A 12,419-nucleotide genomic window follows, 5' to 3' on the forward strand; every position below is an offset into this window, starting at 1 on the left:
TTCTTCCTCCTGCTGGTAGATCCTGGCATCTAAGCTGTTTATATCAGAGAAAAGGAAGGAATAGCTGTAAGCGCTGAAAGAAATATCATTTTACAGAGAAGTCACACTGGCGGTATGTTTTATTTAGAGCCATGTCAATAAAAGAGCATGTAGAAGACTGGTGAGAATGTGAGCATTAGAGCGGTATATTAAGGTTCATATTGAGAGTTTAATAAAATGAGTTTTTTTAAGAAAGAGACTCTACATTAGCTGCAAAGAATTTTTTGAATGCAAGTCTACAGCGACATCTTAAACTGCCATTAGTAGGTAATAACAGAATTGTAATTTACTTACAAAAATATTAAAACAAGCACATTTTACAGTGGATTACTTTCCTTATAAGTTAGCGTAAGAAGAGACGACAACCTAAAATAAGAAAGTTACTTACCTCCCCTCCATTAACAAAATCCAGAACAAAGTAAAGCTTTTCTGTTGTTTGGAATGAGTAATGCAATCCAACCAAAAATGGATGTTTCACATTTTTCAACAATACATTACGTTCAGCCATAATATGTTTTTGCTGCAAGGAAGCGAAAGGTCAATAAGTAAATAGGAACAATTTTGTAATTGAAGAGGAAAAGAAAAAAGGTATTTCCCTTTACCTCTTTCCTGTTGAGAACAACTTTTTTCTGCAGTACTTTGACAGCATAAAATTTCCCATCCAGTTTTCGTTTTGCAAGAAGAACCTGTGAAATTTAAGATGAAAGAGGCAATACGGTTAACATAATTCTCACTCTGCTATTTCAGAGTAATTAAAAAGTAGCTGGAGAAGCATAGCTAACATGATTAATACAATTACTTCACTACACAATTTCTTGATCCATGAAATAGTTCACCATTGCTACAGGTGGCATCAACAAAAAGGAGAATGTTACCAGAATTTGGAACATAAGGTCTTTCACAGTTTCCACTGAATTGTAATGCCACTATGGATAGCATCTGCAGGGCCAACTTACGGCAAAGGCACAACAACAGGTTCATGCCTAGGGCACCAGCTCTTAGGGTCGGACGACGACAGAATTTTGGCTCTCTTGAAAATACAGATTCCTAGTCTTCCTGGTTGTGGAGAAATGTTTGGAAAGGTGACTAAAGAATCTTGAACAGTAGTACCAAAACTGCTCCATCTCTCTTAAGAGGGTGCTGCCACAAAGATACACTGCTCTGGCCCAGCCAAACACCACCCCAAGAGAGAACTGGGTGTGTGGTAGGAAGTGTTGATTAAGTCCCACATTCCCACCCAGCTGATAACGCAGCAGCAGGAACACCAATACTGAGGTGCCTCCCTTCTGCCACCCTTGCGTCTCTGAGGAAGTAGACCCCCTACCTGCTCCAATGATAGTAAAACCTTGCTGCTGCTCTTGGGTCAGGAGTTGAGTGGTTTCCATGCCACTCCTACTCCAAGTTCAAAGGACAGTGACTTGGAGCGATAGACTGTAAGGGTGAAACCAAAGGGGGGCCCTTGAGTGCTGTGGGCCCCAAGTTGCCTTAATCCAGCCCTGAACTTGTGAGTGCCATTTCCCAGTGTTCACCAACATTAGTGCCACTGTGCAGGTCAGTCAGCATGAGGAAAGGTAAAAAAAAGCTCACCTTGCCAAAGCTGCCTTTCCCAATAACTTTCAGGAAGTCGAAGTCTGTTGGCTTAGCGCTGAAAGCGATTCAGAAAGGAGGAAGGTTACGCAGGGCAGAAAATATCAGCTTCACAATTTTACACAGTGCTCAGCATATTTAAACAAGCACTTAAACTGCAAAGGAAGAGTGCTGATGTGAGCCGCTATTCTCCTACACACCACGGCCCACTTAAGACTGACAGCTAGGAGCTTGGAGGTTCCCCACACCAGCTCCTTTTCAGAACCTACCATCAAACACTTCCCTCTTTCAATTCCTGTTTTCTGCCAGGGAAATACAATGTACCAGTGTTACAATTTAAATAAAACTGATGAAACAGACTTCCCCTGAAGTTTATTCTCCACACTTCTCTGCTCTTTGTTCTTTTCTCCTCTGTGTGCCCCTCCCCGTCTCAAGTTCATTCTAGTCCCTTTTTCAAAGAGGCTAGGTTCCCCCTGCAATCCCTCTCTTTCCTTGTGGAGCACTCTATGCTTGAAAAAGGCCATCTGACTCTTAAGACAGACTTGAAAACGGGGAAGGAGAAGAAATTAACTCTCTCTCCTTTCTCCCACCCCTCCCCCACTCTGTTCTTTACATCTTTTTTAGCATCTTTTTTCTTTGACTGGCACTTTATCTTATCTAGCTGAGTTTTCCGTCCCTCAGATTTCTTCTCCTAAGCTTTGGTATCTGCACCTCTTCCTCCTCACTGCCTACCCTACTTTCCTCCTAGAACTCCCTCTCTCTCACAGGCACAGGTATTCAGAAGCATTTGGCATTCAGGTGCTGCTCCATCCCTTGGCTTTCCAACCTTCATTCTTCACATGACTCTTGCCTTCCAAATCCACAATTACCTTACAAGGACCACCATCCGCTTTCTATTTGCTGCCCTCTTATTGATTACACTAGAAAAAGGGTTTGGGACATGATATATAAAGCCCTACGTTCTCCCTCAGTGGCATAATACAATCAATAAGGAAAGCTGCAGGCGTTCTAAGCAGAAAATCAGAGGAAAGGTGAAAAGGATGAGGCAGCTGGGGCAGATCAGAACAGGAGCTGTAGAGAATGTGCCAGAAGGAGAGGAAAGACATACTGATTGTGGTTTGTCACATCAACATTATATAGCTCCCTATACTACAGTTCATAAGTTTGACATTAATAAAAAGAGAGAGGTATAGCTCAGTGGTTTGAGCACTGGCCTTGTAAACCCAGGGGTGTAAGCTCAATCCTTGAGGAGGCCATTTAGGCATCTGAGGCAAATAGATTTTTAGAAAAATAGTTTATACCAACAGAAAACAGGTTTACTAGGTTGACTTGTTTTCATCAACACAGTGGTTCTACACACAACTTCAGATCAAAAATCTGTTCTACTTGAGAAATGAAGAAACATCCCTTTTGCTCTCTAGGCTAAGAGAGGCTGGGAGCTCTGCTGAGTGGATATTTCTTCCCCTGAGGAGTCACAGCTCCAATACTTTTGGTCAAGTAAGACAAGCCACAGACAGACTCCAAACCAAATTCTTTTAGTGAAAGAAGAATGAGGAAAAAGAAACAATTTAAATCAGAGCCTTAGAAAATGGAAAAGGAGACAGTGGGGCTTCTCAAGGCTGTGTGAAGGTTGCTATGGACAAATTCTGTCCCTACAACTCTTCCCTCAGTCATATAACAGAGGGACAAGCTGTGATTCTGTGCAAGCCTTAGGAGTTGATGACCTCAAGAGTCTTGTCTGCTGGGGTATATTTTAAAATTGCTGCCATGGAATTCCAAGGAGGAACAGTCATCTTGCCTGCATGTTATCTGTCCCACCCATGACACTTAGGTTTCAAAACCCTTTGGATAAGATAAATCAGGGGGTGGGGATGAAGGAGGGGCGAGAAGAAGAGAACAGGAAATAAAAAAAATCCAAAAAGGTGTCTGCTTCTTCAGGATCTCAGCAACTCTGCTGGCTGCTCCCTGAGGTAGAAGGGAGAGGCACTTCATTTGCATATTATAAAGATAATCTCTCCCACTCTTAAATGCTTTCATGTTTTCCTTCTATTGTTTATATGAAGCTATTTGTACAGCTATTATACACATCTCACATTTGTTTGGGGTACATTCCTGATAAAGAATCTGTTGACTATGCTTAAAAAAAGAAGACAGGGTACAACTAATCTCCATGATATTTACTTAATGAGGAGTTAGAACCTTTGCTTCCTCTCAAGTTGCACAAAGTAGCAAATAGAGGTACATATCTGGAGGACACTTCATATAGTTAGCAGTTGAAGTCTAACTTTTAGTTTATATTTAACTAAAACCTACTGAGGATTTCCAGATGGTCCCAGGTTGATATTCTGTGAGGTAGAGTTTAGCTGTAGGAAAGGGAAAAAAAAAAAAGTTTCAGAACAGTTTGAATTTGTTAACACGTTAAAAAGGAAATCCCATCTCTTATCCTTCAGCTACTACTCATTTCAAAATATTCAATTAGCTCAAACCATCTCTACATTTATATTTCACTATTCTTATGTAATATTTGTAAATATATTCAGAAAAAGTTCAAAGTATCAGACTATGAGTTTCCTTTTAACATGATGGGTTAAACAGACAGTTTCAAAGCATAAAAGGTAATACAGGCTTACATTCAAATACAGATGGCAAGGTTACAAACAGAATTTTAAGTCTCAGCCCTTTTAACAAGTAACAATGTCCAAAATTCCACCCATTTTCAAATGGTTAGACTCCAGGAATATTCTCTGGATATTTAATTTTCAAATCCACTTCACTCTTGCCAGTGCATTATAAAAATAAACACTGCTTATGCCAGCCCAGTTAAAGACATTGTGTTAAAAAGCTGTTGTCAGCCTTTGATAATCTGACACACAAGGTTAATTATTCCAGTTCCAGTAACTGCAAGGATGTTGCCAGTGCCAAAACACATCCCAACACAGAGCATATACAGTACAGGGAGAGGAAAAAGCTCTTCCCATTTCAGATCTCTCCCCAAATTTGTTTCCTCTCATCTTTATTCAAAACAAAAATGTTTGAGTATTGACCCGAGGAAAATCTTACTTAGTTTGAGACAAGATTTGGGGACAGTGGAGGGCAGGAAGCCAACAGGAGAGTCACAAAATAGGAATGTAAAAATCCTGAGGGTGACTCTGGAAATAATTACAATCCAGCACTGAACTACACACAAGAGTTAATTATACATTGTACTTACATTTTTCATGTAAACTAATTTGCCATTTTAACAAGTCAACATTTTTCAGACAAGTTGCTACATATTTGTTGAGACCCTTTTCCTTACTCATTTTATTGGTCAGGTTCATCTAATAAACAGACCAATTACTGAAGCACTTTAATTTCTACCACAGGCTTCACACAATTTGCTCTGAACTAAGTACCTTTAATTTTTGCGTGTGCACGTAAAAACATGACTAGTCAATAGGTTCATATGGGAATCTCAAAGCTTTCAACAAGTTTTAAACTCAATTATGATGCTTGGAACTTGCATCAAGCAGGAGAGGAGAAAATGCTATGCTGAATTATGGTAGACAATTAAGAGAACATTTTTGAAATCTTAAGGGGGACCATTACTCAATGAAGAGAAAACACCAGTAACAGAAAATGTGGAAAACGGCAAAAGAACTAAAATGAGTTTTTTTGTTTCACTTTCCACCAAAAAATTGAGTAGCAATTGAACATCTAACAAAGAATGACAGTGAAAACGTGGAGACCTGCACGGTCCCTGGTGCAAATGTCTACCCACAGATGAGGATATCCTCTGACATTGGTATTTCCTGATCTTCAGGGATCTACTCTCAAGAGACACCAAGGCCAATGGAGAGGAATGTGGTTCCATCATTGCCAGTAGCCAGCACACTTCCCCAAGCCATGTGGCTGTACTGTCCTCAGCTCTGCCAACAGCAGGGCTGTATGCCACCAGATAGGAGATGTGATGGCGTGGGGTGGCACAGCCACATAGCTAGGAGAAGCTGCTGGAACAGGCACTGGCTCCTGGCAGTGAAGAGGCCACATTCTTCTTCAATGACCTCAGTGTCTCTTGGGAATAGAGCCCTACAAATCAGTGGATCTATGAGTAGACATTTGCAGAGCTCTGAGAATTAGAGGCTAAAATAGGAAAAGAATGTTAAAATTGCTTGGACAAGGTAGATACCATCAAGTCACCTGGGCTTGATGAAATACATTCTAGAATACTCAAGGAGCTAACTGAGGAGGTATCTGAGCCATTAGCAATTATCTATGAAAAGTTACAACAGACATGTTGAGAGTCCAGAGGACTGGAAAATGGAAAATATAGTGTTGAAGGGGAATAAGGACAACCTCAGGAATTACAGACCAGTCTGCTTAACTTCAGTACCAGGGAAAGATATATGGAGCACATAACTAAGAAATCAATTTGCAAACCCTTAAAAGATAAGGTGATAAGAGTCAGCAGTGATCTTTCAAGAACAAACCATGTCAAACCAACCTGATAGCTAGCTGTCTTTGACAGCATAACAAGCCCTGCTGAGCAGGGAAAAGCAGTTGCTTTTAAGTAAGGCTTCTGCTATGGTCCTAAAAGACCTTCTCAGAAGAAAAGTAGGGAAATGCAACCTAGCTGCTATAAGATGGGTGCCTAACTAGTTGGACAAGTGTTCCCAGAGAGTATTTATTGTGGTTTACAGCTGAGCTGGAAAGGCATATCAGGTGGGGACCCAAAGGGATCAGATCTGGGTCCACTTCTGGTCACTCAACTGGTGTACTGTGTTTACTTTTGGGTGCCTCATTTCAAAGACAATGGACAAATTGGATAAAGTTCAAAGAGGAGCAGAAGAAATGATTCAAGGTCTAGAAAAACTATGAGAGAAGACTTTAAAACCTGTGTTTTGCTCAGTTTGGAGGAGAGAAAACAAGGAAACATAACAGTTTTCAAGTGTTTAAAAGGTGGTTACAAGGCGGAGGGAGAAAAATTATTCTCCTTAACTTCAAAGGACAAGAGGCAATGGGCTCAAATTGCAACAAGGGCAGTGTAGAACATTAGGAAAAACTTCAGGTAGGGTAGTTAAGAACTGAAATAAATTGCCCAGGAAGATTGTGTAATCTCCATCATTGGAGATTTTTAAGGGGTTAAACAAACATCCACCCGGGACGGTCTACAGTACTTAGCTGTGCCTCGAGTGCAGGGCACTGGACTAGAAGACTAGTCTTAAGAATCTTTGATTAAATACATATATTTAAATACATTAAATACATATATTAAATACATATAAATATAAATATATTGTGTAAGTGCTGCAGGACACTTCCCTGTAAGATTAAATGAATATTTGAAGTCGCCACACTTTCATGACTGATATATTCTGATCAATTTTATTTTTTTTGCCCCCATTTATACAATTTCTGCACCATAACAAAGTAGAAGAATGTTAAGCAGGAATATGATGAACATTAAGGAAAAAATTATAAGATATTCCAATTGTGCTTGGTGGTATTTTATGGTGGGTAAAAAAGTTGAACACGCACATCCATTATTGAGACTAAGTTGTATTTGTTGCTACAACTTCAACAGAAATCTTAAGATCAAGAAAAGCCTAATTAAAAAATAGAAGCCCTCATTTCTATTGAGAATGTAACCTCTTGCCACTGTAAACTGAAGTAATTCCTCTTCCTCCAAAGATCTGAGTGTTTAAGCAAGGAACAGCATAGAAATAAATGATACAAAATTTATTTGTTGATTTGGGAGACCCAGTAACTCTAAAATGTGCAGCACTGAAAACTATATCAGGAAACTGATCTTATCAATTAGGGCGCAGGAAAATTTATTTTTTAAAGTACAATGAAAGATTCCATGTCCAGTGAAATGCACTGGAAAAAAGTGACTTTTGTGGCTGTTGATTCAGGCCACAAGAACATTAAATTACTTTTGTATGTCAATAATCTTTGCCATCAGGACATTAGAAATACAGAATAGATAAAAATTATTCTACCCAGCCAGACAATTTTTTCTACCAATTCTTAAAGTAGTACCTTTACTTAGAAGTTCTTACAACAACAGTCCCTAAATGGGCTTTGATTTAGAACAATTCTAAAACTAACAGAGTGGCTTTAGTGAGAGACTGAAGTTTCAAAACCCGCAGTAAACTGTGAATCAAAGTTGAAAATTTTGTACGATCATAATATTAAAATGACTTCGAACATTTTTCAGTTAGATTCTCCTTTTTTAGTTATTAAGCATTTTAACTATTTGATCCTCCAATCCTTCTCTTTGCTAGAAATCTCTCACCAGGTCTACAGATGATCTAAACAGTGATTTCAAATTGACTATAACCTGAAGCGTAGCTCTTCTAGCAAATTGGGGCAAATGAGATGGTCAACACTTATTATATCTAAAAATCGTATCCATTTCTGTCAAGGGTACGTGTCTTTGCTGTTCATATTTTAGGAAAAAAATGTGACTCTTATTGGAAAGGAACAGGGAGGAATCTAAGAACACAAGAATGGCCTTGTTGGAATGAACCTATTGGAAAAACACTTATTTTGTTGAAAGTTACAATACATATAAAACTGCCTTTCACGTAGCTACAATTTGTCCGAAAGCATATGAGTACTATTCTTCTACTCAGTTCTAATTGACTATGTTACCTTCTGATTGTTCCTTTCATCCTCATCTTCAGATGGATATGACTGATGCTTTGGGTTGTCCATCTGAAGAAATGCTCTGACATCTGGGCTAGAGAAACAAACAAACCTTTTAGGACAACAGTAATCTAAATGAATTTGCAACTCATTATTACGGAAGAAAAACGTCTTTCATATTCACCACAAGTTTGTGTTATACATTTGTTAGTTAAACAATCTTCAACAAATTGGCTGTATGGGTACTTGCAATGCACTCCGTCTACACGAAGAGATACAGGTACAATTCCCAGCTCAGACAGACTTGTACTTAATGCTAGCTTCCAACTGTGCTAGCACATTAAAAACAGCATAGCTGAGAGTAGCACAGGCAGCGGAAGTACAGCTTAGCTGTGCTGAATGCACACCTACAGGATTCAGACTGGTTTGTATTCAGCACAGGTAGCCCTGTGATGCTGCTACCCATTCTACTATTTTTATGGCACTAACTCAGACGAGAGGAAGCACAGGTATGTCTAGGAACACAAGAACAGGCATACTGGGTCAGATCAAATGGTCCAGTTACCCTAGTATCCTCACCGACAGTGACTAATGCCAGGTGCCCCAAAGGGAACAAACAATAGGCAATCGTCAGGTGATCCATCCCAGGTCACCTATTCTCAATTTCTGACCAACAGAGGCTACTGCCTCTTTACACCACCCTTGCTAATCGCCATTGATGGACCTCTCCTCCACGGACTTAACTAGTTCTTTTTTGACGTGTTATAAACTTGGCCTTCACAACATCCTCTGTCAAAGAGTTTCACAGCTGAACTTTGCACTGTGCGAATAAACACTTCCCTTTGTTTCAAGCTTGCTGCCTATCAATTTCATTGGGTGGCCCCATCATGTTCTTGTGGTCTGAGGAAAAAGTAACACTTCCTTATTATTTTCTCCAAGCAAACAGGGAAGCACTCCTAACTCACCATGTAGACACAGCTGTACAGCTGAGCATACACACCAGCATATGCAGACTATACAATTTTTGCACTTTCAGTGACTTGCCAAATTGAAAGAGATAAACATGAAAAAATTGCAGGTAGCATTCAGCGAGACACTTTCAGCGATACAAATAGGAACTAAGATTCCCACCTCCTCCACCAGTGTCTGTAATGGGTTGTTATCTTGTGAAATACCACTGAAAAACCAATTTCTTTTCTAACACTTTTGGCATCAGTGTGTCATTTTCAATTTCAATTTTCTAAAATTGAGAATTTGCTACCCGATATAGAATGAACAGACATTATTTGTTTGCTAAAACAGTAGTTCTCAGGGCCCTGAGGGAGCGGGAGCACAAGCAGGTTTCATGAGGGCCACCAAGCATGACCAGGTGTTAGACTCCCTGGAGCCAAGGACAGAAAGCCAAAGACCCCAGCATGGGACTGCAACACAGAGCCCTGCACCCGAGGCTGAAGCAGAAGCCTGAGAAATTTAGTTTTGTATTTCTCCTGTGGCGTGGGGCCCCAGGAAAATGCCCTGCTTGTTACCCTCTAATGCCAGCTCTGGCTTTTATATGCAGAAAACCATCTGTTGCAGCACAGGTGGGACACTGTACTTTTATAGCATGGGGTGGGGGTTCAAAGAAAAAGACCGAGAACTCCAGTTCTAGCATACATCCCGGATAAGGGATATTATATAATTTCCTTTCCCTCATGCATATTGGTAGAATCCTGTATTTTAACTGCATTGTTTGATACTGGCAAGTCTTGATGTAAAGAAATCCCTTCATTGAGTAACAGACTGGGAATATTATCTTCAGGGACTGTCAAGGCAGATCCCATGTGTGCCTCAACATTCTATACTGAATGTGGAGAATGACATATACACAGCACTGAATGCACTATGTCTGTTGCAAAATCCCATCAGCATTTCCATTTTGTTCTCACAGCCCCCTTTAACATCTACATCAGGATGTATTTTAGGTACCTGTGATTAGTCCAGGAGAAATGTGTGCATATGTACATGTAAGTGGGATGTTCTTTTCCTTTTAAAAAGCTAAAAATAAGTTACTGCACATACTATTAATTTGATGTGAGCTTGTTTTAATATGAAGTCTTAAAACACTTTATTGATTTTATGCCACCCAAAGGTGTCCTTGAAATTACATACTAGATGTGGAACGACAAAGTTGAAACATGAAAGAATTTCTTAATGGGCCACTACTCCAATTACTCATATTGTGTTAAGACAATTGAAAACCTGCTAATATAAATTGCTTACAATGTATTTTAACATTACTGATGTATGAATGCATAGCACATAGTGCACTCTCTTATGTCACAGTGAATCCATATTGTGCACTTTTGAATTTCCATGATATTTCACAATTAGGATCATGGAATCATAGGGCTGGAAGGGACCTCAGAAGGTCATCTAGTCCAGCCCCGTGTTTCAAGTCATCCCACCCAGGACCTTGTCAAGCCTGGACTTAAACCTTGAAGGATGGAGAATCCACCACCTCTCTAGACAACACATTCCAGTGCTTCACCACCCTCCTGGTGAAGTAGTTTTTCCTAATATCCATCGTACACCTCTCCCTCATCAACTTCAGACCATTACTCCTTGTTCTGCCATCTGACACCACTAAGAACAGTTTCTCATCCTCCTCTTTAGAGCTCCCCTTCAGGAAGTTGAAGGCTGCTATTAAATCACCCCTAAGTCTTCTCTTCTGTAAACTAAACACGCCCAAATCCCTCAGCCTATCCTCATAGGTCATGTGCTCAAGCCTCTTGATCATTTTTGTTGCCCTCTGCTGAGCCTGCTCCAGCACATCCACAACTTTTTTATACTGGGGGGCCCAAAACTGGACACAATATTCCAGATGTGACCTCACCAGTGCCGAATAGAGGGGAACAACCACTTCTCTAGATCTGCTCAAAATGCTCCTCCTAATGCATCCTAGTATGCCATTAGCTTTCTTGGCTACAAGGGCACACTGTTTACTCATATCCAGCCTTTCATCCACCATAACCCCTAGGTCCCTTTTCATCATACTGCTGCTGAGCTAGTCGTTCCCCAGCCTATAACAATGCTTGGGATTCTTCTGCCCCAGGTGCAGGACTCTACATTTCTCCTTGTTAAACCACATCAGATTTCTTTTGGCCCAATCCTCCAATTTTTCCAGATCACTCTGGATTCTCTCTACCCTCCAACATATCTACCTCTTCCCCCTAATTTTGTGTCATCTGCAAACTTGCTGAGGGTGCAATCCAGTCCCTCATCCAGGTAATTAATAAAGATGTTGAACAGCACCGGCCCCAGAACCAAGCCTTGCGGCACTCCGCTTGAAACTAACCGTCATCCAGATATTGAACCATTGACCATTACCCATTGGACCCCACCGTCAAGCCAGCTTTCTATACATCTTATAATCCAAGGATCCAATCCATATTTCCTTGACTTATGGATGAGAATGTTGTGGGAGACCGTACCAAAAGCTTTGCTGAAGTCAAGGTGTATCACATCCACTGACTTCCCCATGTCCATAGAGCCTGTTATCTTGTCATAGAACCTAATCAGACTGGTCAGACAGGACTTGCCCCTGGTGAATCCATGGTGGCTACTTTTGATCACTTCTCCCTCTTCCAAGTGCTCCAAAATGGATTCCTTGAGGATCCCCTCCATTATTTTCCCAGGGATTGAGGTAAGGTTGACCGGTCTATAGTTCCTTGGATTGTCCTCCTTTCCTTTTTTAAAGATGGGCACTACATTTGTCTTTTTCCAGTCATCCAGGATCTCTCCTGATCTCCAAGAGTCTTCAAAGATAATGGCCAAAGGTTCAGCAACAACATCTGCCTATTCCCTCAGTACTCTTGGGTGGATTAAATCCAGACCCATGGATTTGTGTACATCTAGTTTTTCTAGATGGCTCAGAACTTGTTCCTTCCCCACAGACAGCTGTCTTCCACCTTCCCATACTGCATGGTCTAGGATCATCATGTGGGAGTTGACTTTGTCCACGAAGACTGAGGCAAAAAAAGCATTGGAGTACTTCAGCTTTTCCTACATTATCTATCACTAGGTCACCTTTCTCATCCAGTAACGGCCGCACACCGTCTCTGATAACCCATTTATTGTTAACATGCTTGTAGAAACCCTTCTTGTTACTCTTCACATCCCTTGCC

General features: G+C 40.5%; 1 protein-coding gene across 10 annotated transcripts in view; it reads right to left on the reverse strand.

Annotated features, from left to right (window-relative positions):
* Positions 1 to 12,419, reverse strand: part of SGK3 (serum/glucocorticoid regulated kinase family member 3) — a 78,921-nt gene that overhangs the window by 16,137 nt on the left and 50,365 nt on the right. For all 10 annotated transcript variants that reach the window (XR_012644411.1, XR_012644412.1, XM_074987120.1 and 7 more), the window contains 5 exons: positions 8,263 to 8,350; positions 3,940 to 3,989; positions 1,627 to 1,684; positions 642 to 725; positions 428 to 559 (listed from right to left, as the gene is read on the reverse strand). Coding sequence is in view for 8 of the 10 variants with exons in the window: in XM_074987120.1 (XP_074843221.1) it covers positions 428 to 559; positions 642 to 725; positions 1,627 to 1,684; positions 3,940 to 3,989; positions 8,263 to 8,350 (412 nt within the window). In the remaining 2 variants the exon portion in view is untranslated. The remainder of the gene's footprint in view (positions 1 to 427; positions 560 to 641; positions 726 to 1,626; positions 1,685 to 3,939; positions 3,990 to 8,262; positions 8,351 to 12,419) is intronic.

The sequence above is a fragment of the Carettochelys insculpta genome, chromosome 2 (assembly GCF_033958435.1).
Source record: "Carettochelys insculpta isolate YL-2023 chromosome 2, ASM3395843v1, whole genome shotgun sequence".
NCBI lineage: Eukaryota > Metazoa > Chordata > Testudines > Carettochelyidae > Carettochelys > Carettochelys insculpta.